General features: G+C 43.0%; 1 protein-coding gene across 2 annotated transcripts in view; it reads right to left on the bottom strand.

The window, feature by feature from the left end:
- DGKH (diacylglycerol kinase eta) overlaps positions 1–24,004 on the bottom strand; it is a 173,977-nt gene that overhangs the window by 49,946 nt on the left and 100,027 nt on the right. For both annotated transcript variants that reach the window (XM_040991349.1, XM_040991348.1), the window contains 6 exons: positions 15,098–15,202; positions 14,644–14,776; positions 5,113–5,219; positions 4,333–4,458; positions 1,834–1,936; positions 551–710 (listed from right to left, as the gene is read on the bottom strand). In XM_040991349.1, coding sequence (XP_040847283.1) covers positions 551–710; positions 1,834–1,936; positions 4,333–4,458; positions 5,113–5,219; positions 14,644–14,776; positions 15,098–15,202 — 734 coding nt within the window. The remainder of the gene's footprint in view (positions 1–550; positions 711–1,833; positions 1,937–4,332; positions 4,459–5,112; positions 5,220–14,643; positions 14,777–15,097; positions 15,203–24,004) is intronic.

Below are 24,004 nucleotides of genomic sequence, written 5' to 3'. Positions count from 1 at the left end.
CTGTTAAATCTAAATTTAAAAATTTTGATTAAAAAATTTCCAGGAAGGTGAATAGTCCACAGAAGTAATTTTTGGTGTCTGCGTGAACTGAGCCTGACAGCCTTGAGGATCTGTGCTTACGATGCAGGCTTGTAGCTGTACTTGGCTTTGTGTATTACAAAAGAATTATGCATAGACTCCACTAGCCCACATCGGCGCTCCGTGTAAATCACTGTCTACTGTGACTGTGTAATTCTACACTGATGCAAACAGACCTTTTCCACAGTTAAAGAAACCATCAGTGTTGTCTGATATAGAATATATTCTAAAACATTCTCTAAATGAATTTGGGAATTTGGACATTTTAATATTTTGGAATTAATATTAGGAAAATAAACAGCTATCAAAAAATTGCACTACAGCTTAATGAGAACTTAAAAAAAAGGAAGGAAAGGGAAAAATCAGCACAGAGATGTTTACAGGAATTTACAATTTTTATGAGCTTTAAGTCAGACACATCTCATTCACAGAGCTACAGTTCATTCACATGAGAGCATCAATTATCAATTACCCCAAATGAGGACCTCCATTCATCAAATCAAACACTTGAGCCGGATTTAGCAACTGTTTAAAACGACGAAGGAACTTTACTCCCTGATTATCTCCACTCTTAGAATTGACAAAAACCAAGAGAGGACTAACACAGAATGAAAACGTCGCTCTACAGAAACCTGTAGAAAAACAAAACAAAACAAAACAAAGCAAACAAAACATCAATACATGCTGCTTCCTCTTTTAAGTTACTGGCACATATTCAGAGCAAAAAAGATAAATTCCTAGAAATAAAGACTCTTATGCCTTGATAGGACATTAAATTATAATTCAGCTCTCAAAACAGAGGCAAATTTACTGACATACCATAATATGGAATTTGTCTTTTAAAAATATGACCCATAATGAATCATAACAACAAAGATGCTAAAACGATTCATCACAGATAAACAGATATACCACCTATATTTAACCATAGTTCATTATTAAGGGATAAATTCCTAACAGTTTATGAACTGACATTTGTCAATTTTTTGCTATGTTCATATTTAGTATCCTAAAGTATACTAACTGCTCCTCGATGAAGTTGGAGAAAAAAATTGAAATTTACAATAAACAAAAGAAGCTGGATATATAAGGCTTGAGAGAGTAAGACTGTTATTAACAAAGGTTAGGAAATGTTTCTTTGAGGTCTATGTTATCAGATCTGAGATTTCTTTTGCTAAAATTCATATTAAAACTCTGGAAAGCAGCAGCACAGTATCAACACGAGGTACTGATGGCACTCCATGGTACAAGCCTGTGGTGATACGGTTTTCCTGAAACAAGGTCATATTACACTATTCTTGAACCAGTATGGGAAAGAGGCCCCTCAACACTAAAAAGGGAGCAGTAAGCTTCTGGAAAAAGGGAATGCACTCACGGGAATACACATTTCTGGAATTACAGGAAAACAGATTTTTTGCCATGCTTATGGACAGTTTCAATTATGGAAGGGAAAACACAAAAATTAATCCTCTCAGATATCATTTCGAAATAAAATAATGCTCTAATTTTATTTTCTCAAATGTAAAATCTGAAAGTCTATATACAAAGTAATTTCACCAAGTTGTTAATCATATAATACTTCAATTTTAAAATATTGTTTGAAAAGATAAGTATATTGTTCAGCAATTGCAGTGGCATTATCATATAAAAACTCACTAGAATAATCAACCACAGTTCTATGTGTTTAGGAAAACAAATGTTTATATTAACATTAAACATACCAAGAATAAACATACTTACACTACTGCTACATACCATCAGAATCAGTGCTGTTTAGTGCAATTGGAGGTATGATAGAAACCTTACACTGGCCAAGAGGACATACAAGGTGGTAGGACTCTCTGCAGGCAGTGTGTACCTAGTAATGAAGAAATTCAGCTTTAGTATGTTACACATATCTCACGAACTGATGGTTAGGATCAACTGCTTCACAAATTAATGTAACAAAGAGAACTTCCTGGAGACGGGAGTCTGGTTTCGATCTGGAACCTCTTTGTGGGATGATCTCAATCATGTAGTGTACAGCCAGCGAAAGCCTGCCGCAGGCAGCGAGAGGAGGCGAGAGGAAAGGGGCAGGAAGGGGAGGGGGGACCGAAACGGCCGCTCACCAGAATGTCAGTATCTCCGTCCATATGACCCAGTGATGATGTCGACCTTATATCAAGTCTATTCACATTTTTAATAGTTATCTGCTCAAACACATTTTAAAAAATGCAATTTTGAAACAAACTGAAAAATTTAGAACTATGGAGTAAAATAGAAAGGTATTTGTTATAATGTCAAATGAGACAAGCAAGAGATAAAATGATATCTACACTGTTTTTACAGAAAAGAATGAATTATGTCAGAGACTGGATGTCAGATGAAAAAAGTTGACTGATTGCAGTTGGCATTGTGTGAGGTGTGTGTGTGTTGTGACAGATGACTGCCTTTCAGCATTAGATAGTCTACCAATAGAAATCCATAATTTAAAGGCAAATAATTTATAAATAGAACAATGATAGTGTATAAAAACTATAGGACCAAGAAAAAGGTTTCAAGGATGATGATATCTCAGAGAAAAACAAAATGTTTAACTTGCAAAAAACTGGCTAGCAATGAAGTCACCACCAAGGTGAGGCTTGATTTTCACAGGGAATAAAAGAAAGGGAAGGACATTCCAGAATGGCCACGGGTGCCATCGGAATTGCACCACTACTATAGTTGACTTTTTTTTTAAGCGGAGGTTAAAAAAGAATGAGCATGGAAAAATCCTAATTATCTCTTATTGTTAAGTTATTAACGCTTTCACACAAACAAGGGTATTCTAAAAAATTTGTGGATAATGCAGTTAAGAGATGAGTCTATTCTGGTGCTTAAATTTTTGGTATTTAGCGTATATGACGAGTCTATCAAAAGTTTGTTAAAATGAATATTATGAAAAATTATGCGTGGATTTCAAAATTATTTTGCATCAAATAAAATGGTCTTATTAAGTCCATTTTTCATGAACTTTCTGTAGTACGCTTGTATAACTTTCAGGTATAGGCAACTTTCACTTCCTCACACATTTCTTGTGTTCTCTTCAAAGAGTTAGAAATGAGCAACTAAAGATACTGAATGCTTATTTGTCCTCACCTCTCCCAAGAAAAACCTTAGCGGGGGATGGTGATTTAAAGTCTTGTTTAAAGGTGAGCACCCCTTTCAAATATGGGACGGCGCTAGGAGAGTTTTAGCAGACAGTGTTGGACAGAGGATCCCGAGGGAGGCGCCTTGAGTCTGTGTATTGCATTAAAGTGACAAGAGGGGGGAAATAACACATGGTTAGCTAGGATATTAGGGAATTAATGAAAAAAAAAAATCAAGAGCATACAAAAAATAAAAAGAAATACAAGTAACCCATCAGGCCTGCCAAGTGCAGGAGGACTGAAGCTTTCCTCTGTGGCCAATGTAGTCAGCCCTGGTTCTGAAAGCAGCATATTGTGTCTGCATCTCTAAAATCTGCTGATGTAGATACCACACTTACCAAAACCGAATGGCTTACCACATCTTTTTGTTCGGGACTGACTTTCAAATTTAGAACAGCAATTTTTTGAAAGACCTCAAGACTGGAAAATCATGACATAAATCAGACCCGAGGCAAGGCAATCAAAGCCCTCCAAGGATAGCACTGCCCTGGGTACCGGCTCCAGGCCCGCCTGGCTTCCTCTCCACTCTGGGCCCGGGCCGTGCAGAGGCCCCAGGCTCACCCTGTCCAGCGCAAGTGAGGTCATTCCTTGCTGCTGGCTCCACATTACATTGCTTCTGTGACCACTTTCTTGCTTATGCAGCGACACTGTAAAATTGAATTTATATTAATTGATAGCATAGAAATTATGCTAGTATGTCCTATCAAACTCAGCGCCGTGTGAAAGAACACCAATTATGTTCTGTATGACAAGCAAAATTTGCTAGCACAGCAGAGAAGGGCTCACTCTCTCTGTCCAATGAAAGTAGCAGCCCATGGTATGGCTAAAACAAAATGCAAATCGATCCAATTGTGGGAAACAGATCCTGAGACAGAAAACACATGAATGAAGAACAGGTATTATTTTTTTTGAGAAACCGATCCCCTCCAAAGTGTAATTTTAAAATAAAAAAGCACATAGACGGCAGGGTGTGTGCTGCTAGGCGCTGCTTGGCCAGAAATGCTTGACTTTGTTTCTAAACCACAGCAACCATCACGTTAGGTAAAGATGCTCCTTGACAGGGGGGAAATCATTTCAAAGTCCTCACCATTGCTTTACACCAAAGACATCGCCAGTCCTGAAGACGCAGCACGCTGCCACACGTCTTGTCGCAGACAGCACACTTGGCGCTCACGGGCAAATTGCCTTCCAGCCACTGGTGAGGCATGGCGATCTGTGGGGCAGGGAGAGAGGCGGCCAGTGTGAGGCTAGTGGGGGACAGGGCGCTGACCCTGCGGTGTCATGAATGAAGACACTGATGGTGCATTTTGTGAAAGGTACAGACCCAATTATAGCCGACACCCACATAGCTGTCCACATGTGGAAAGCAGCTATGACTCCCGAATCCTCAGGGATATCAGGATAAAGACGGACCACAGCTCTGCACCTCCTGGAGGGCTCCAGCTGAGCACACGGCAGGTCAAGGCATGAAGCTAGAGCCACCACTAAGTGCTACTGGAATCCCCATGCAAAGGATTATGGAGGCGAGATCTGGAAGTCAGGGGGCTGGCCAAGAGTGGGGGTAGGGGTGGTGAGTGGTTCCCAAATCTGAAGAGTGAACATCTGTGAGTTAAGTGTGAAAGATCTTCAAGTTGCTGAGACAGGGATCTGCAGCCCCTGCCCAGGCCAGCAAGGGCCAACTCGCAGCACACTGCCTCGAAATCCAAAAGCTGCAGAAGGCTACGAAGAACTGAAAGACTAAAACCTTCTATAGGACCCCAGTAGGAGACCATCCCACTTTAATGCCCTAGCCTCCTCTTCCACGGGGACAATGTGAAAAAAAAATAACCCCCCCCCGGGAGGGGGCTGGGGCAGGAGAGCAGCTTACTCCGTCCTCGTCCTCGATGATGTCCTTCCCAACGGAGGCCAGCGTGGTCCATTTACAGTTATTTATAGCCCTTACGGCACATCTTTTGTGAGCCTTGAATTTACACACTGAAAACAAACCAAGCAAACAAACAAAAAAAAGGCAACCAACTTTAAGATAATAAATACTTTGGGACCAAGGATGAAAGAAAATCTTAAAGAGACAGAAAAAAAAATTTTTTTTGGTCAAATTTGAAACTCTAGCGATAAGATATTCTCAAAAACCAATACAGCCATGTACTTAGGATGTGCTTTTGTCAAGCTATGGATAACACACTATTTAAAATAGAAGCAGCCCAGGACCCAGAGTGGTAGCCGAGTGGCTGAAGTCCTCGGCCTTGCATGAGCCGGGATCCCGTATGTGCGCTGGCTCTAATCCCAGCAGGCCCTGTTTCCCATCCGGCTCCCTGCCGGTGGCCTGGGGAAGCAGACAAGGATGGCCCAAAGCCTTGGGACCCTGCACCCACGGGGGAGACCCGGAAGAAGCTCTGGGTCCTGGCTCCAGATTGGCTCAGCTCCAGCGTTGCAGCGGCTTGGGGAGTGAATCAACGGATGGAAGACTTTCCTCTCTGTCTCTCCTCCTCTCTGTATATCTGACTTCTCAATAAAAACAATTTAATAAAATAGAAGGGTCCTAAATAAAAATGAACAAGTGTTTGAGGAAGGGGAAGAAAACATACACACAATGAAATGAAAATCACTTCCGGAGCTAGTAACCTACTATTCTTTTTTGAAAAAAAAGTTATTTACTATTTATATTAATTTTAAAGGCATAGAAGTAAAGTTCATTCTTCAAATCCCCATAAACAACCAGGAGTGGGCCAGATCAATCCAGGAGCTGAGAATTCACCTGACTCTCCCAGGTGGATGAAGCTATTGAAGCACTGCAACCCTCACCTGCTGCCCCTAGAGGGAGCACCGGAGCAGAAAGCCGAGATCCCAGTCAGAAACAGAACAAGAACCCAGGCACTCTGGTATGGCATTCAGACTCGGGTACCCCAAGAGGCATCTTTTCTTTTTGTTTATTTGTTTTGAAAGGTAGGGTTGCATGGAGGGAGGGAGGGAGGCTGGGAGAGAGAGAGAAACAGACACAGATCTTCTATACGCTGGTTCACTCCCCAAATGGCCACAACAGCTAAAGCTGAACCAATTGGAAACCAGAAAAGCTTCTTCTGGGTCTCCCACATGGGTATATGAGCCCAAGTACTTGAGCCATCCTTCGCTACTTCTCCAGGCCACAAGCAGGGAAACTGGATAGCAACTGGAGAGCCAGGACTGGACTCTGTGCATATGGAATGCCAGTGCCATAGCTAGAAGCTTAGCTTGCTATATCACAGCGTCAGTCACCCAAGTGCCATTGCAACCCCTATGCCTCCACGGTATTTCTTAACCTCTGTGTTGATAACAGCATGTTTGAGAAAATTCATCTGTGTGCTCTGACATTTGCAATGTTCTCTACGTATAATGTACCTTAAAGTAATGTAATACATATTGTGTATTATATATATATATATTTATGAAATAAAGTTTGAAAATGTCACTAAGATAAAGACAATTGAAGCAGTTGTAAAACATAAGTACTTCAAGAAAATATCCAGGCACCATGAGAAAGAGGCTGGTGGGGGTCACCAAGGTGGTACTTTTACAAGCATCCCATTGGGAATGCCACATTACAAATGCAAACAGGCTAAGTGACAAGGCAATACTCTCACGGTCAGTGTCACCATGCAGGACAGGCAAGGAGTCACCAGGAGCCACCCAGGGAACAGTGGCCTGGAAGCCCTTTCAGTCTCTCTCTAGCCTGGCACCCTGGCATTGCACACTCACTTTCTCGTGAAGAGGAGGACGCCATCACCATGTGTACACTGAGCTCCATGAAAACATTCCCAGAGGGCATCACACACACTGAAACCCACCGCCAAGTCCACCGTGCTTATATATTCAATTAGGGTACCACGTCCTAACCAATATAACTGTCTAATGGACTGGGGCTTTCTTTTTCTCTCTAGCTCCTTCCCACCTCCTTCCCTCGTTCCTTCCCTTGTTCCCTCCAGGTAGGGTATTGGATCTTGTTCACGGCAGGCGCCTGTCCTTAGGGGCTTGCCCACAGTATCATGGCGATGAAGGTACACTCATGCTCTAAATAAATCTTGCTCCTATTTTTGCACTTAGGTCCCTTCCTTTGAATTCTTATCTTACCAGGGCCAAGGGCCTGGATTAAAACAACCTGGAGACAATTCTACAAAGATATTACTAGAATCAAGTTTGGAAGCGATAAGAAGAAACAACTAGCAAAACAGTAACACATGTAGGTAAAATCAGGACGTTTAGAAAACTAAGCATTCTTACAGAAATCAGAACATGACTACCAACACATTCATCTCTCCCTGGAGACAAATTATTCAAGTAGTCAGGGATGAGTGAGTTACAGCAGCTCCTGACATTCCAAATAAATGGTTAAAAATAGAGATTATGTCAGTCAAAACGTAAGGAACTGTTGCTAAATTTAAATGTGAGCTGGCTCATGACACACGTGACTCCTAGAGTTTCTAATATTTAGTCATTAAAAAATTTCACCTGAGTTACACACCGTTTTCCTTAAGCTGTTTTAATGTGATGTGACATGAAAGCAAAAGGTCTGGTAAAATAACTAAGATGTCTGTAAGAAAATGCTCAAAATATTTCAGATATTGTGACCAGCCAATGCATAAATGGTCACTTAGATCATGTGTCTTTGAAAAGCATTAGTTCAGACATTGAAAATGCTTTATTATCTATTGTTCTGTACATTTTGACAAATCATTGGCTGACAATCACACCAACTGTGTTACCCATGACTGTGTGACTTGAACACAATCTTAGAACAGAAAATGATGACATTTCAATTCAGTTTTGCTACTGCTGTATGGTCAAAGTGAAAACACAAAGTGTATGGGCCCAGTGGCGTGGCCTAGCGGCTAAAGTCCTCGCCTTGAATGCGCCGGGATTCCATATGGGTGCCGGTTCTTATCCTGGCAGCTCCACTTCCCATCCAGCTCCCTGCTGTGGCCTGGGAAAGAGGAAGAGGATGGCCCAAAGCCTTGGGACCCTGCACCTGTGCCTATGTGGGAAACCCAGAGGAGGCTCCTGGCTCCTGGCTTCGGATTGGCGCAGCACCGGCCATTGCAGTCACTTGGGGAGTGACTCATTGGATGGAAGATCTTCCTGTCTCTCCTCCTCTGTATATCTGACTTTCCAATAAATAAATAAATCTTAGAAGAAAAAAGAAAACACAAAGTGTAGACTGGAGAAAACCTGATCATGGCTCTATGGCTGCAATAAAAGTGACTGTTCTAAACTTAGCAGGCCACTGTTTCTAGGCCTTTTCACTGATTACAATATTCTTCATAAGTGAAGTGTTCAAGCAAGCTGAAACAGTCTCCAAAGTCTTTTTTAAAGTAAAAAATAACTACCTGAAATTAATAGCGAATATTCAGTTTCTAAGGAGGGGCAATAGAAGGTAAAAGGGTTATAATTTCACGACTTTTTTAAAAATGCACCATTAAACATCAAATAGCTCGTTAAAAACAAAAATTACATTTTTATGATAATGAGGTGCTTTATGTAATGAACTTTTAGAAATAGAAGGCTCTATAAATAAAATGATCACATTTAAACAAACCAGACTCTAATTATGGTCACTAAGGAATGGAAATGATTAACAGGCAACTTAATTTTGTTAGATAGCAATTCAATCTCTCCAGACAAGTTATTCTGAAATAAAACACTTTTCTCAGACCTACAAAGTGATCACTTAAAACTACACTGATACATGACAAAATCATGATTCACAGGACCGCATTTAAAGGGTGCCACACTGAATCTTTCCTGAGTGTTAAATGGCAGTGAAGATACAAATTCGAAGTTCCCATCTTGACATACTTGTGCTTGGCACAGCAACTACATCACCAGGCGGGACGTGTCTCGTGGTGCGCAGGTGCCTAGGTTAGAGCCCTAGTTTTCTTCCTGATTCCAGCAGCATGCCAACATGCACCACAGGGGGCAGCAGGTTCAAGCACTGGGGGACACTCACGTGAGACACTGGAAAGGTTCCCTGCTCTGCACTTCAGCCTCTTTAGCTCCAAATGTTGCTGCCTTTTGGGAAGTAAATTAGAGGGCAGAAGGTTCTCTCTGTCTCTTTCCTCTGGGTATGTCTTTCAAATATACAATACACTTCTTAAAAATTTCCAATTAGGGTCCGGCACAATAGTCTAGTGGCAAAAGTCTTTGCCTTGCTTTTGCCAGGGTCCCATATGAGCTATGAGCGATGGCTTGTGTCCCGGGTGCTCCACTTCCCATCCAGTTCCCTGCTTGTGGCCTGGGAAAGCAAGACAGGATGGCCCAAAGCTTTGGGACCCTGCAACCATGTGGAAGAACTGGAAGGAGCATCTGGCTTCAAATCAGCTCAGTTCTGGCCATTGTGGCTACCTGGGGAGTGAACCAGCAGACGGAAGAGCTTTCTCTCTGTATCTCCTTCTTTCTACAGATCTGACTTTTCAATAAAAATAAGCCTTTAAGCAATTTTTAATTAAACAGTTTGTCGCATGAGTGTTAATACAAAGGGCAATTATGATGTGACATTCTCAATAGATCCTGGGATTTATGGAAAACTTGAGAATTTTAGAAACTGCTAACAGATTTCTGAAAATACTAATGGGCAAGATATTGAAGATGTAAATAGCTTTACCAGCAAAAAAAGTTTAAAAACTAGTATATAATTTCCAAGAATTTCTTTTAAGATCCATTTTTTTGGGCCTGGCGCAGTGGCCTAGTGGCTAAAATTCTTGCCTTAAACACGCCAGGATCCCATATGGGGGCTGGTTCTAATCCCGGGCAGCTCCACTTCCCATCCAGCTCCTGCTTGTGGCCTGGGAAAGCAGTCCAGGATAGCCCAAAGACTTGGAAGCTGCACCCGCATGGAAGATCTGGAGGAAGTTTCTGGCTCCTGGCTTTGAATCAGGCAGCACCGGCCATTGCAGTCACTTGGGGAGAGAATCTTCGGACAGAAGATCTTCCTCTCTGTCTCTCCTCCTCTCTGTACATCTGACTTTGTGATAATAATAAAATAAATCTTAAAAAAAAAAAAAAATCCGGGCCCAGTGCCGCGTCCTAGTGGCTAAAAGTCCTCACCTTGAACATGCAGGGATCCCATATGGGTGCCGGTTCTAATCCCAACAGCCTTGCTTCCCACCCAGCTCCCAGTTTGTGACCTGGAAAGGCAGTCAAGGGCAGCCCAAAGCCTTGGGACCCTGCACCTATGTGGGAGACCCAGAAGAGGATCCTGGCTCCTGGCTTTGGATCGGCGCAGCACCAGTTGATGCGCTCACTTGGGGAATGAATCATCGGATGGAAGATCTTCCTCTCTGTCTCTTCTCCTCTCTGTATATATCTGACTTTACAATAAAAATAAATAAATAAATCTTTTTTTTTTAAAAATCCATTTTTTAAGGAAAAAAATGTTAGGAAGACTACATTATTTACAGAATACAACACATTATTTAACAACTTTGCTTTAAAGAGTCACTCATTACTCTTAAATATAATAAAGTTATTTTTTTAATGACTATTTTTACCTGCTTGAAAGGAAGAAAGAGGAGAGGGAGGGCAGGGCTAATGCGTGGGAGAAAGGAAGAGGAAGAGTTAGCTTCTGTCCACTGCATCTATCTTCCCAAAGCCCACAACAGCCATGACTGTACGGGCAGAAGCTCAGAAGCTCAGAGCCCCATGCAGATCTGCCAGGCGGGAGGCAGGGGCCCACGGGCTCCCGTTATCATCCGCTGCCTCCAAGGGCGTGCCCTGGCAGGAAGCAGTACTGCAAGAGGAGTCCAGACTCTAATCAGTCCCGTGACATGGGAAGTCCCGAGTGTGACACCAACCCACTACTGCACAACACACACCCATTAAAGACTCAGGCATCTTATTCTCACCCATTGATCTCACCCATTAAAATGCTTAGAACATCATTCGATCAATCCACTACTGACTGAGTTCCTAAATAATTAAATATACTCAATAATTCATAACTCATAAAATTCATTGTGTCAGATAAAGCATCCATTTTAATGTTTGGGGCAATGAGAGACTAGAAGTGAATAGTAAAGGGCCTGCCTGGTATGGTAGCCTAGTTGGCGAAAGTCCTCGCCTTGGATACGCTGAGATCCCATATGAGTGCCAGTTTGTGTACTGGCTGCACCTCTTCCCATCCAGTTCCCTGCTTGTGGCCTGGGAAAGCAGTCGAGGATGGCCCAAAGCCTTGAGACTCTGCACCCGCGTGGCTCCTGGCTTCGATTCAGCTCAGCTTTGGCTGTGTGGTCACCTGGGGAGTTAATCAGCTGGCGGAAGATCTTCCTGTCTCTCCTCCTCTCTGTATATCTGCCTTTCTAATAAAAATAAATAAATACTTTCTTTAAAAAGTTAGTAACAGTAAAATGACCTTCAGAATAGTATGTAATATCCAGACTCAGTAGGAACTGCTCAGATCTACAGATAATGAACCCTTTAATCAACTGGAGTCATGGAGGTCAATTACATTTCCATCTGCAATAATTCTTTACATTAAAAACAGGTTACTACCTTCTCCAAATGTTTTATGAACTCAGTCCGGAATGAATTGACAGTTGTCTTATACAGCAGTCAGAAACTTCCAACATTTCTTTGGCTAGAAAAGTGGTTTTATCATCTGTAATCTTGGAATTAATTTTTATAGTAATTCTATGAGGTATAAATTATGATTATCCCTATTTCACAAATGAGGAAAGTCTAAATACATGAAACCACATCCCCTTATTATGATTTGTAATGGAAGATGAGTTAGAGAGATTCTACATGTACCGTGCTACTCAGATTCTGTGTGATCCTAAATGGCTGAACCAACGAGGCAGCCCTGATTTTATCATTTAACACGTCTGGGAAAGCGGCACAAGCTGGCCCAAGCGCTTAGACTCCCACCACCCTGTGGGGAACCTGGACAGAGTTCCAGGCTCCTGGCGTGGGCCTGGCCATGCATGATTTTTTGCAGTCATTTGGGCAGTGAATCAGAAGATAGAAGATCTCCTTTACTCTGTCACTTGGCCTTTCAAATAATAAAAAAAAATTCTTGAAAAAAAAATCAATTAAAACTGTGACAACTGCTGTTTTATTAATAAGCAGTTATATTTTTTAAAACATTTCATAAGAGAAACAAGTTATCAGTAATATAACTGTAAAAACAGTTTATAATGGTGTGATTAATGAGGAATGAAATGAAATAAATCTAAAAAAGTTATATACTGAACCTGGAGTGACAGCTCAGTGGATAAACCCTCACACCTCGCATGTGCTGGGATCCCATATGGACAGCAGTTCATATTCCAGCAGCCCCACTTCCCATCCAGCTCCCTGCTAGTGGCCTGGGAAAGCAGTCAAGGACAGGCCAAAGCCTTGGGACCCTGGACCTGCATGGGAGAGCCGGAAGAAGCTCCTGGCTCCTGGCTTCGGACTGGCTCAGCTGTGGCCATTATGACCACTTGGGGGGTGAACAGGTGAATGGATTCTCTCTTTGACTTGCCTTCTCTCTGTAACTCTGACTTTCCAATAAAAATAAATTAAATCTTTTTTTTTTTAAGTTATATATTTTCCCTTGGTGCTTTTTGATGTATGCATTTTTGGGTAAGCTAAAAAAACAGGTGCTGAGCATTTGGCCCATCAACTAAGATGCCTACACCCCACTTTGGGAAGCCTGGATTCAACTGCTGGCTTCTAGCCTTGGCGCCAGCTTCCTGTTCATGCAGACACAGGGTAGCAGTGGTAATGGCTCCAAGAACTGGGTCCCTGCCACCCAAAAGGGGAATCTGGACTCCTGACTCTTGATTTTGTTCAGCTCCGCTCCTTGTGGGTATGTGATCATGAACTAGGAGATAACAAGATTTTACCTTATAGCTTTTCTTCAGTCTATTTGCCTCTCAAAGCCAAACACACACAACTTCTAATTAAACACAAACAAACAAAAAACCCACAGGGGCCAGTGCTGTGGTGCAGCGGGTTAAGTTTCTGCTTTGCAATGTCGTCATCCCACATCTGAGTGCTTGTCTGAGTCCTGTTTCCAACAATGTGCTACCAATGTGCCTGGGAAGGCAGTGGCTGATGATCCACGTCAGAGACGGGCAGGGAGTGCCTGGACCCGGGATTCAGCTTGGCCCAGCCTGCCTCTGAGGCCATCTAGGCAGTAAATGGAAGGTCTCCTCTCTCTGCCTCTCTCCCTCACTCACTCTGTATTCTTTCTCTCTGACGAGCTCTGCCTTTCAAATAAACACACCTTAAAAAACAAACAAACAAAAAAACCACCTTACAACTCCTGAGTGAAAGCAACAGCATATGTTTTACTTTTAGGAAACTCTACAGAAATTAAAACAGTGAAATTAAACATAAATGAAAACAAAGCTTTAAAAATATAATATAAAAAGCAATCACAAGTTGGGTCAAAGAATATACACAATAATACAACATTTATGGGAATGGAATGAAAAGATCATTTATTTTGGTGCAAAAAACTTGAAATCTACACATATAAAGGATCTTCAGAACATTCACGGAAAATGCATAATATGAAAAAAACTATGTATGATTTCTAATGCTCTTGCACCATAATAAGCTTATCTTTTAATTCAGTTTTTCCATAAACTTTTTGAAATCCCTTCTTAGTGTCATCATAGAAAGTTCATCTCCAAGATGAACTTAGGGCCAAGAGTATGGAATGGACAACAAAGTCTAAAGATTTTTTTTTGGGTGGGGGGAACAGTGGCTCCCTAGGAATTAAATACTATACTTTGGTTTATATTTCCTTTTAAATGATTTTATATGATCTATTCCTGAGTAGAAATATTTCCCAGGTCAGACCTATGTGCAGAAAATTAAGTTACAATAAAATTGGGGAAAGTGTTTGACACAGTGTTTAAGATGCTGCTTGGGGTACCCACACCCCATATCAGGGTGCCTGGTTTTCAATGCCCACTCCACTGTTGATCCAGTTTCCTGCTGAATTGCATCCTGAGAGTCAGCAGCTCATGCCTCAAGTCCCTGGGTCCCTGCCGCCAAGGTGTTAAACATGGATTGAATTCAAGGTCCCTGGCTTAAGCTTGACCCACCTCCAATATTAATAGGCACTTAGGAAGAGAGCCAGCTGATGGAAGATTCTCTCCCTGTCTCTCTCCCTCCCTCCCTCCCTCTGTGTGTATGTGTGTGACTCTGCTTTTAAACAGATAAATGAATAAATAGATGATAGACAGATATATAAATAAAAACACAGAGCTATGACTTAGGGGAAAAGCCCTGAAACTGATCTGAGATCCCCAGCCCTGGCTTCCTACCCAGGGACAATGTTTTTCCAGGACATTTTTATTTACGTTATAGGAGCACAGGTGGTGGCGTCCACAGCACTGGCCCTGTTGGGAGAGGAACCTGCTGCATACTACAATACCTTCACAGGACAGGCCGTGGGAGGTGACTCCAGAAAGACTTTCTCTGCACACGTTACAGAAGGTGGGGCGGGCGTGGGAGCAGGCGTACCAGTTATGCATCCCTGAGAAATGTTCCACATTAAACTGGGCCACCTAGAAACGAAACGTTAGGAGAGATTTGCCAGGCAACAGAGTAAGACTACAGATGCTGAACTATTTGGGAAAAAAAAAAAAATATATATATATATATACATATATATATATATATAAAAAAACCATGGTTGGGATCGCAATTTCACATCCAACATTTTTAACACCAAAGTACTTGGCTTCAAGCAAGAAATATGAAAATCTGATTTAAACAAGGTGTCAAACGCGGCTACACATAGTTATTTTTTGCATAGTATAGCTTCTGTTCTTGGTTTATCAGTTACTCTCTGAGAACGGGAGCTGACAGAAGAGCTGCTGTCTTACCTCGTAGGACTCTCTGGTCTGTACAGACTTCAGGGAGCTAATCCAGTCCTCCATCTCCTTTCTGTTCTCAGCGCAAAGCATCAGCCTTCGAAATGGAGTGATTATCTGAAAGAGATCATCCACTCCAGTGACTGTTGATAATCAGCAAGTGAGATTACTGCACAACCTAACACTCAGAGTGGAGATTTCCTGGATGAAGAAAGTACCACTCTTCACACTAGAAATGAGCGGCATTGTCCATGTGTGGTATGAGGTTGAGGAGAGAAAACTTTTTAGAAGTCTTTTCTTTGATCCTGCTACTGCTTACCTAGCAAGCTTTTTTAGCTCTCCGCGTAAGTCCAGGAACCACAAATGTGATGATCATTCTTATTTTGGGGAATCTGCCTTGAAAACTGATTTTCAGGGTTCTTTAAAGTAATTTATCTTAAGTACAGAATTATTATCAAGTTTTCTATATCGGAAATATTTTAATTAAAAAAGCAAAGAAGTACAATGTCAAATGACTTCACAACCGATGTGCTAGGCTACCAAGAACATTCCACTACTAGTTAAATAAAACTACTGCCCTATGTCATTATGATTCCTATGAGGGGTTCCCCCATCCCCCACACTGCAGCACAGAACTGCGCTGGGACACTTTCTAGTTTTAGTTGGAGGAGGAAAAATTAGCATAAAATTCCTCTCACTGGCTTAAAGGAAGAAAATAATTGTGACTTTTATCTTCTTAATGTCATTTAAAAAGGCAAGCTAATTCTGTTAAAACCCTTACATCAATTAGAAACTTCTAGCTGTTATAACACCCAAAGCGTTGTAACAGTAAGATGCTCAAATGACTTGAAGAAGTCCCTTTTTGCACCTGAATACAGTATTCTGGCTGTGATCTTAAAGTTACCAAATCCTAAACATGGACAGCAAAGGAAACAAGAATGCAAAGCTCCCTGCCTGCCTAGAAAGGGTTTCCACAAACTAAACAACGTACTCATTCATACAGCCAGAGAGAAATGTCCCCTGCTCCAAAGTCTCCGGAGCCGGTGACATTTCTAAGCACACTGCCTTAGAGAACAGATTTCACAAGAAACAAACAGCGATCCTCAACTGATAGTGAATAAGGACCTTTCCCCAAAGAAGGAAACTAGTGAGCCTAAACCACCGCTATTCAGCTCGGTAAATAAACCTGCTATTCCAGAGAAGACAGATCAGCCAGTGTTAGCTACTTACCAGTGGTCGCCTACTCTCACGCTGTCATTTATCCAGGCGACCCAGCCCTTGCCTACAACCAGGTGCTCTCGGTCATGCATCTGACAGCCACTCACACTTAAATATGGCTGGCTCAAAGTCACATGCAGGAGCTGCACCAACCACTCAGCCCCGAGGACTGTTCATGGCAAACAGAAGCTCATTTTCACATTTTCTTCTTTTTTCCATGACCCTCTTTGCACAAGGCTTATTAGCAGTTGGTCACTTCTCTTCCTGAATAAATAGTTAATGCAAAGAGCAATGCTTCCCCCACTACTTAGGAGCCAAATGGATGCTTTATTGCTTCAAAATGTTTTTCTAGGACAGCTCATCAAAGGCAGCAGTGAGGTACCATTAAATCGTAATACACTCTGGGCTCTGCCAGTTGGCATAGCGGTCCGCAAACCCCAGCCAATCCGCGGGATTTGCTGATGGCATCTGAAGAAATATCAGCATTTATTTTATTCATCTCCTGCTATATGATGCAACTGTACGATTCCCTCTCTCATATGCTCAACTTTAACAAGAGACAAGTATGATTCAGCACATAGCCAGGCTTGCATTGCACTCATTTTGTTATTTGCTACTAAGTAAAGTTTGTTCTTTGCTATTAAGTAAAGCTTTCTGATAGAAATTTTAACAATCTTTCGTAAATTCTTTACATTAACAGTCTTTAAAAGTCATCACAAAATCAATAAAAAGAAACAGAATGCCTGCTAATTTATTCTGTGGATTTCAGAGCCACATGCCTCAATTCTTTTTTTCTTTTCTTTTTTTTAACTTTTTTCTTTTGCATTTTGTCTTTTTACTTTGTATTTTTTACCTCAGTTCTTTTTTTAAAGTTTTTTTTTTTATTGGAAAGTCAGATTTACAGAGATGAGGAGAGACAGAGAGGAAGATCTTCCATCTGATGATTCACTCCCCAAGTGAGCGCAACGGCTGGAGCTGAGCCAACATGCAGCCAGGTCTCCCTACATGGGTGCAGGGTCCCAAACCTGCCCTCCTATGCCACAGGCAGAGAGCTGAATGGGAAGTGGGGCTGCAGGAATTAGGACCAGGGCCCATATGGGATCCCTGCATGTGCAAGGTGAGGACCTTAGCCACTAGGCTACTGCGCTGGGCCCTTGCCTCAATTCTTAATGATTATAATACTACTAACCTGTACCTTATACTAATAACTATGTACCTTAGATGTTAATGAAATAAATGGTATACCTCTGCAACTTCTCTATTAAACAAATTTTAAAATAGTAGTAATACACACATAAAAATCATGATAAACAGAAACTGTCAGAGAAAAAAAATTATTTTTATCTACAGCTTTTATGATAAAAAAAGATTTATCTGTTTATCTATTTATCTATTTTATTTGAAAGGCAGAGCAACAGAGAAAGATATCATATCAGCAAGTTCACTTCCCAAATGGCCTCAGCAGTCACCTGTGGACCAGGCTGAAGCCAGGAACAAGGAGCTCCATGCTGGTCTTCCACGTGAGCGGCAGGGCCTCAAGCAGCGGGAACATATTCCACTGCCTTCTCAGGCTCGCGGATGAGAAGCCAGGTCAGAAGTGGAGCAGGGACTTGAGCCCACTCTTTGTTGGCTTTGCAAGAAGTGGGTTAACGCACTTGAGTTACAATGCAGGCCCCAATAGGTGATTTTAAATTTTACTGATACATATAAAGTTACACTGTAGGAAGCCAGTGTGAGAACAATACTCGTCATAGATCATATGCATAAAGCTCTCTCACACTGTGACTACGATACTCAAAAGAGCTGTGTCAAGTGGCCCTTTTCATGCTGCAGGAAGCCCTCCCCCAAGGCCTCCAGCCATGAGTTCCCCACCTGCCAGGCTAGGAGGAAAGAATCTGCCAGCTGCAGTTGTGACTGGCAGACCTTGCCTATGCCCACCTGAAACTCATCAAGCTACATTGGCATCTCATCTGTCTCTATTAGGGGAATGTCTGGCAAGGAAGAAATCCCCCAAATCACTTAGCACTTACGGTGAAAGTGCGTTTAACTCTGTGTTTTAGCATAAGTGAGTATGATAAGGAAGATAGGTGGAGCGGATGGGATCCCTTTACTATGGAGGGGAGAGAAGCTATTGCCCACAGAAATGGAGCCCCTAGGGACACAAGTCAAAAAGCTTCTGGAATGAGATGGGTTTGCCTTCCCCAAGGGACCTGAAGGGTACCCCTCCTGAGCCGTCCCCAGCCCTAGCTCTGCCTCAACCCCACAATGACCCTCACTTCCTACTGTCTCTTCCAAATAACTTATTGCAGGTGCATCTGAATTTACTACAACTGCTCCCTCAACTTCAGACACTAACTGCTCCCTCAAATCCTGGGACACTTCTGCCCCGACACTCAAGCATTCTCTGAGCACGTGCCACCTACAAGAGTCGGCATAAAAACCACATGGACACTGTCGTAAGAGTCTACCCGAGAGACTAGAAGTAAAACAAGAATTTACTTCCTTTGAAATAGCGCTGTACAAGACAGGGTAGAAAGCAGAGCGATCTAAATCAGCTTCTTACAGGGTACTTCAGGTAACACACAGAGCCTTCACGAACAAACACACTACACTCCTTTGAGGGGATTCCTCCAACGACATTATGGGGATTAAAAATCAAGAACTTCTCAATCTAATAAAGCAAATAAATACATAAAATAGTTGAGGTAGTTTGGCATTAAATACATCGAACGCTATCTGACAGTAACATGATGAGAGGTCTTAAAAAGTTTGTGCAGGTGCAAACACTGAACTCAACAAGTAAGCAGTTACTTGTGTTGCATGAGTGCCAAATGCGAGCTACATGGGTTGTGGTCCCACCCCATCCCCAATGCCAGCTGCCTGCTGAGGCACACCGTGGCAGCGTACAGGTGGAGGCCCTGGTGGCTGGGCTCTTACCACCCACAGGAGAGACCTGGAAGGAGTTCCCAGCTCGCAGCTCTTGGTAGCTTTGCCCTGACTGCTGCGGGCATTTTGAGGGGTGAGGCCGCGGATGGGAGCTCTGTCATACTCCCTCGCAAATAAGTTTTAAAAAAATATACAAAATAGAAAAGCACACATGGATTTCAGGGTTTTTTTTTTCCTAAACCAAAGCAAACTTGTGTTTTAATCCTCTTATTCATGAACTTGTTGACGTACCCTCATATAAACAAAACTTTACATACCTAAACACGCATGGGCAAAAAAAATAAATACAGACACAAAGCCAAATCATGTACTGTTGTCTTTCAGTGAAAGGACTGAAGATCATTTTAACTATAATTTTGTACTTTTGCAGTTTCTATAGCAAATAAAGAGTACTTTTTAAATAAAAACCTGATTTTTTTTAATAAGCTAACAAAAGAATTTCCAAGCTCTGCATCATCGGGCTGGCATTGTGGTGCAGTGGGTTAAATCTCCCTCTGTGATGCTGGCATCCCTTACGAGTGTGTTACAAGCCTGTCTCCTTCATCTCCAATCCAGCTCTCCGCTAACACACCTGAGGAAGCACAGGGAGTCGGTGCCTGGGCTCCTGCACCCACATAGGAGACCCAGATGAATTCCCAGAACTGGCTCATGCGTAGCCCAGTTCTGGCTGTTGTAGCCATCTAGAAAGTCAACCAGTGAAAAAGATCTCTCTCTGTGTCACTCTGCCTTTCAAAGAAGTAACACGCACATATTTTTAAAATGGGCACTGTTGCAAAGCAGGTGTCCTTCACTTCTGCTACATCCCTAGGGGATGCTTAAATCCAGCCTCTCTGCAGCAGCAGCAGGCTGATTTTGAACAGCCAAGTGGAGACTCGGACACAACTTTAACTTCCAGTTCAACCACTTTTTTTTTTAAAAGATTTATTTTTATTTTTATTGGAAAGGCAGATATACAGAGAGGAGAGACAGAGAGGAAGATCTTCCATCCGATGATTCACTCCCCAAGTGAGCGCAACGGTCGATGCTATGCTGATCCGAAGCCAGGAGCCTCTTCTGGGTCTCCCACGCGGGTGCAGGGTCCCAAAGCTTTGGGCCGTCCTCGACTGCTTTCCCAGGCCACAGGCAGGGAGCTGCTGTATGGGAAGCGGAGCTGCCGGGATAGAACCGGTGCCCATATGGGATCCTGGGCGTGCAAGGCAAGGACCTTAACCACTGCGCCACTGCGCCGGTCCCCCAGTTCAACCACTTTTGAGACTGAGTGTCCAAAGATTTTCAGGTGTCTCAACACAAAAATGTCACACATCTTTTAAAAAATGAGAGACATTTTTGGGCCCAGCACAGTGGCCTAGTGGCTAAAGTCCTCATCTTGAATGCGCCGGGATCCCACATGGGCACCGGTTCCAATCCTGGCAGCTCCGCTTCCATCCAGCTCCCTGTGACCTGGGAAAGCAATCAAGGATGGCCCAAGGCCTTGGACCCTGCACCCACATGGGAGACCTGGAGGAAGTTCCTGGCTCCTGGCTTTGGTTTGATGCAGCTCCGGCCGTTGTGGCCACTTGGAGAGTGAATCATCGGATGGAAGATCTTCCCCTCTCTCTCTCCTCCTCTGTGTAAAAATAAATAAATCTTAAAAACAAAAAAGAGAGAGAGAGACACATGTTTAGAGAAGAGTGAGGAAATTATCTGAGAATTCTCACGCAGGAATCACAAACGTAAAAGCAAAGGGACGTGATGTCTGATTTCTGGAGCCCAAGGAGCCTAGCTGACTCTGGGCACCCTTTCCTCACCAGAGCGGCTGTGCAAGTGTATCCTGACCATTCCGAGTCCCAAGCCTGCCGCTGCTCCAGGGGGACGAGGCAGTGACTCACAGCTCTGCAGAGCCAGGTGTGGATTCAGAACGTGCCGAGGCCAAGCCTTTAGCCAAGTGCCATGCAGCCAAAGCTCAGTTACCAACAGGGACAGAAATGACACCGTTACACATCTCTCTTCCATGACGCCTACCTTTCTTGTTTACACGTGGTCCAAGAAGTAAATCAAATGAGTTAAAGTTAGAAGAAGAGGCATTTTGCTAATTAAAAAAGTCGCTGACTGGCAAACCACAAAGACAGAAACACTGCTAATGACCTTCTCTCCCTAAGATATTAGGAAGACAGCAGGGCAGGTGTTGGGCTCAGTGGTTGCTTCCTGTATCAACGAGCCTGGGAATGAGCTGCGCCTCCAGTCCTGACTCAGCTTCCTGCTAATGTGCACTGAAGGAGGCAGCAGCTGATGGCTCCTGGAGAACTGAGTAATCAGATCCAGGCATTTGGGGAGTGAAACAGCAGATCAGGAGCTCCTTGAATTTCTTTCTCTCTCCGCCTCTCTCAAAAAAAAAAAGTTGACTACTAAGTTAGGGGGAAAAAATCTGCTTCCCAATAACTGCACACTAAATCTAAACGTACCCAAAGTACTAGTACATGAAACAGCCAAAGATCGATTGAGATTAGGAGAATCCAAGTCCCTAACCTGCACTGAGAGAATCCAACACGCCACCTCTAAACTGTTCAACATAGATGGCCTCTCACTTGAAGTTAGATGATTCGATTCTGTGATGAAGAAAATTCTGCAGCGAGGTCTTATTATTGCAAACACTCAGCAGCTTTCTCTGCTGCGGAATTCTTCCTTCTTACCTGAAGTTCACAGAGAACTGGTCACATCTGTAGCAGTGCCACTTATTGGTGTGTTTTTGCAGTGAATAACCCTGAACTGCCCTCACTAAACATTCATTGGCCTTTGGCAACAAGCAGGAGCGCAGAAAAACTGTATGGCAGCAATTTCATTGTAGATATTAATTATAACCTAGAGGCTATAACTCGACTTTCGTTAATTAGGTATAATTCAGTGCTTTTCTAACACTGCTGTGCTCTATCTTGAAGTCGCCAACTATGCAGTCTTAAAGTACCTCTGCCATCTTTCCCTACCAAACCTCCAGCCAACTCTTCAATTATGTATGTTCCTTTTTGCATTATTTCTTTACAGAGCAGAATAATTAATCTAGTCTGACAACTTAAATATGCCAAGCTGCCATGTAACCAGCCACCTTAAGTGACTACTCTGAACTGGGAATCTCCACACCGGACAGCGCTCATGTGAGCATACATACGCACTTCAAAACATACCCACCCATACTCCAAACCAGACTTGTCAAATCTTGGTCTTGGTTTGAAGAGAGAGGCCTCTTTTCGACGTAATTTCAGATGCAAGCTGGCACAGCTACGCAGGTGGTTCAGATGACAGCCCTTCCTGTCACACATGAAGGGTAGAGCAAGTGTCTACCAGTCCCAACAGAAATGTCACGGTCTGATCTAAATAATCAAAAAATGTTCTTAACCTTTATGGTCCCCTAGCCCGCTCTCTCTTTTAAAAGATTTATTTATTTTTATTGGAAAGGCAGATATACAGAGAGGAAGATCTTCTGTCCGATGGTTCACTCCCCAAGCAGCCTCATCAGCAGGAGCTGAGCTGATTCGATCCGAAGCCAGGAGCCCGGAGCTTCTTCCAGGTCTCCCACACAGGTGCAGGGTCCCAAGGCTTTGGGCCGTCCTCAACTGCTTTCCCAGGCACAAGCAGGGAGTTGGATGGGAGGTGGACCTGCTGGGATCAGAACCGGCACCCATACGGGATCCTGGCACGTTCAAGGGGCGGACTTTAACTGCTACACTACTGAGCTGGGACCCCTAGCTCTCTTCTCAAGACCCTGGTGCCCCCAAATTCCCAGTGCTCCTGGCTGAAGCCAACAGGATTCCTTTGCAAGGGTCCAATCAGAAACAGCCTTCTATTCACCCTGTGTAACATCAGAAGCCACAAAGCTGTAGTATCTGTTTTTGTTTGACTGTGGTGCTTGAAAACAAGCAAGCAAACAAGCAAGCAAGAACCCAAATGTTTGAGAAACTTACGCCAAGTTCCTCAAGGAATTAAGAAGAGGAGTGACACAGATGTGCTCATGTATTCAGACTCACGTGGCCCCTGCTCAGTAAATGTCTATGCATCTCCCTTCCCCAAATCAAACTCCATTTGCAAGAGGAATATTGAAACAGGGAAGCGGAGGAAGCAGCTAGACGAGCTGAAGATGACAGAGCTACAGCATACAGCTTTGGTTCCCACTGAAGATAAACATACTCCATCCTGGATATAGTTTATACCAGTTTAGGGGTTCAAGGCTGACTTAGATCAACTTATAGCTCATTAAATGTCCATCACAATACCTTATTTATTTTTAAAGACTTATTTTGTTAACAGATTTACTAAGAGAAGAGGATACAGAAAGGTGGATTTTTGTCCTCTGGCTCATTCGCCAAGAGGCTGCAATGGCCAGAGCTGAGCCAAACTGGAGCCAGGAGCTTCCTCCAGGTCTCCTACACAAGTGCAGGATCCCAAAGCTTTGGGTCGTCCTCCACTGCTTTCCCAGGCCACAAGCAGGGAGCTGGATGGGTAGTGGAGCAGCCGGTTACAAACTGGTGCCCAAATGAGATCTTTGTACATGTAAGGCTCTCATGTTAATACCTAAGCACGCTAAATGATAACATCCACCATCTGCCGTATTGGCAGAAAACATTGGCTCATATAAGGTGTGAAAAGCAGTGGTAGTCAGGTTCTGATTTTCTGGAAAAACCAGGAATAACCTCCCATATTATTAGAATGGACCTCTGCCTTATTAAAATGTACCTCCCCTATCTTCCAACAAACCCCTATGGTGTTAAACAGTTCAGGGTCATT

Source organism: Ochotona curzoniae, unplaced genomic scaffold (genome assembly GCF_017591425.1).
Source record: "Ochotona curzoniae isolate NIBS_2020 unplaced genomic scaffold, NIBS_Ocur_1.0 contig_64, whole genome shotgun sequence".
In the NCBI taxonomy this organism is placed as follows: Eukaryota; Metazoa; Chordata; class Mammalia; order Lagomorpha; family Ochotonidae; genus Ochotona; species Ochotona curzoniae.
This window is presented reverse-complemented; position numbering and strand designations above follow the sequence as displayed.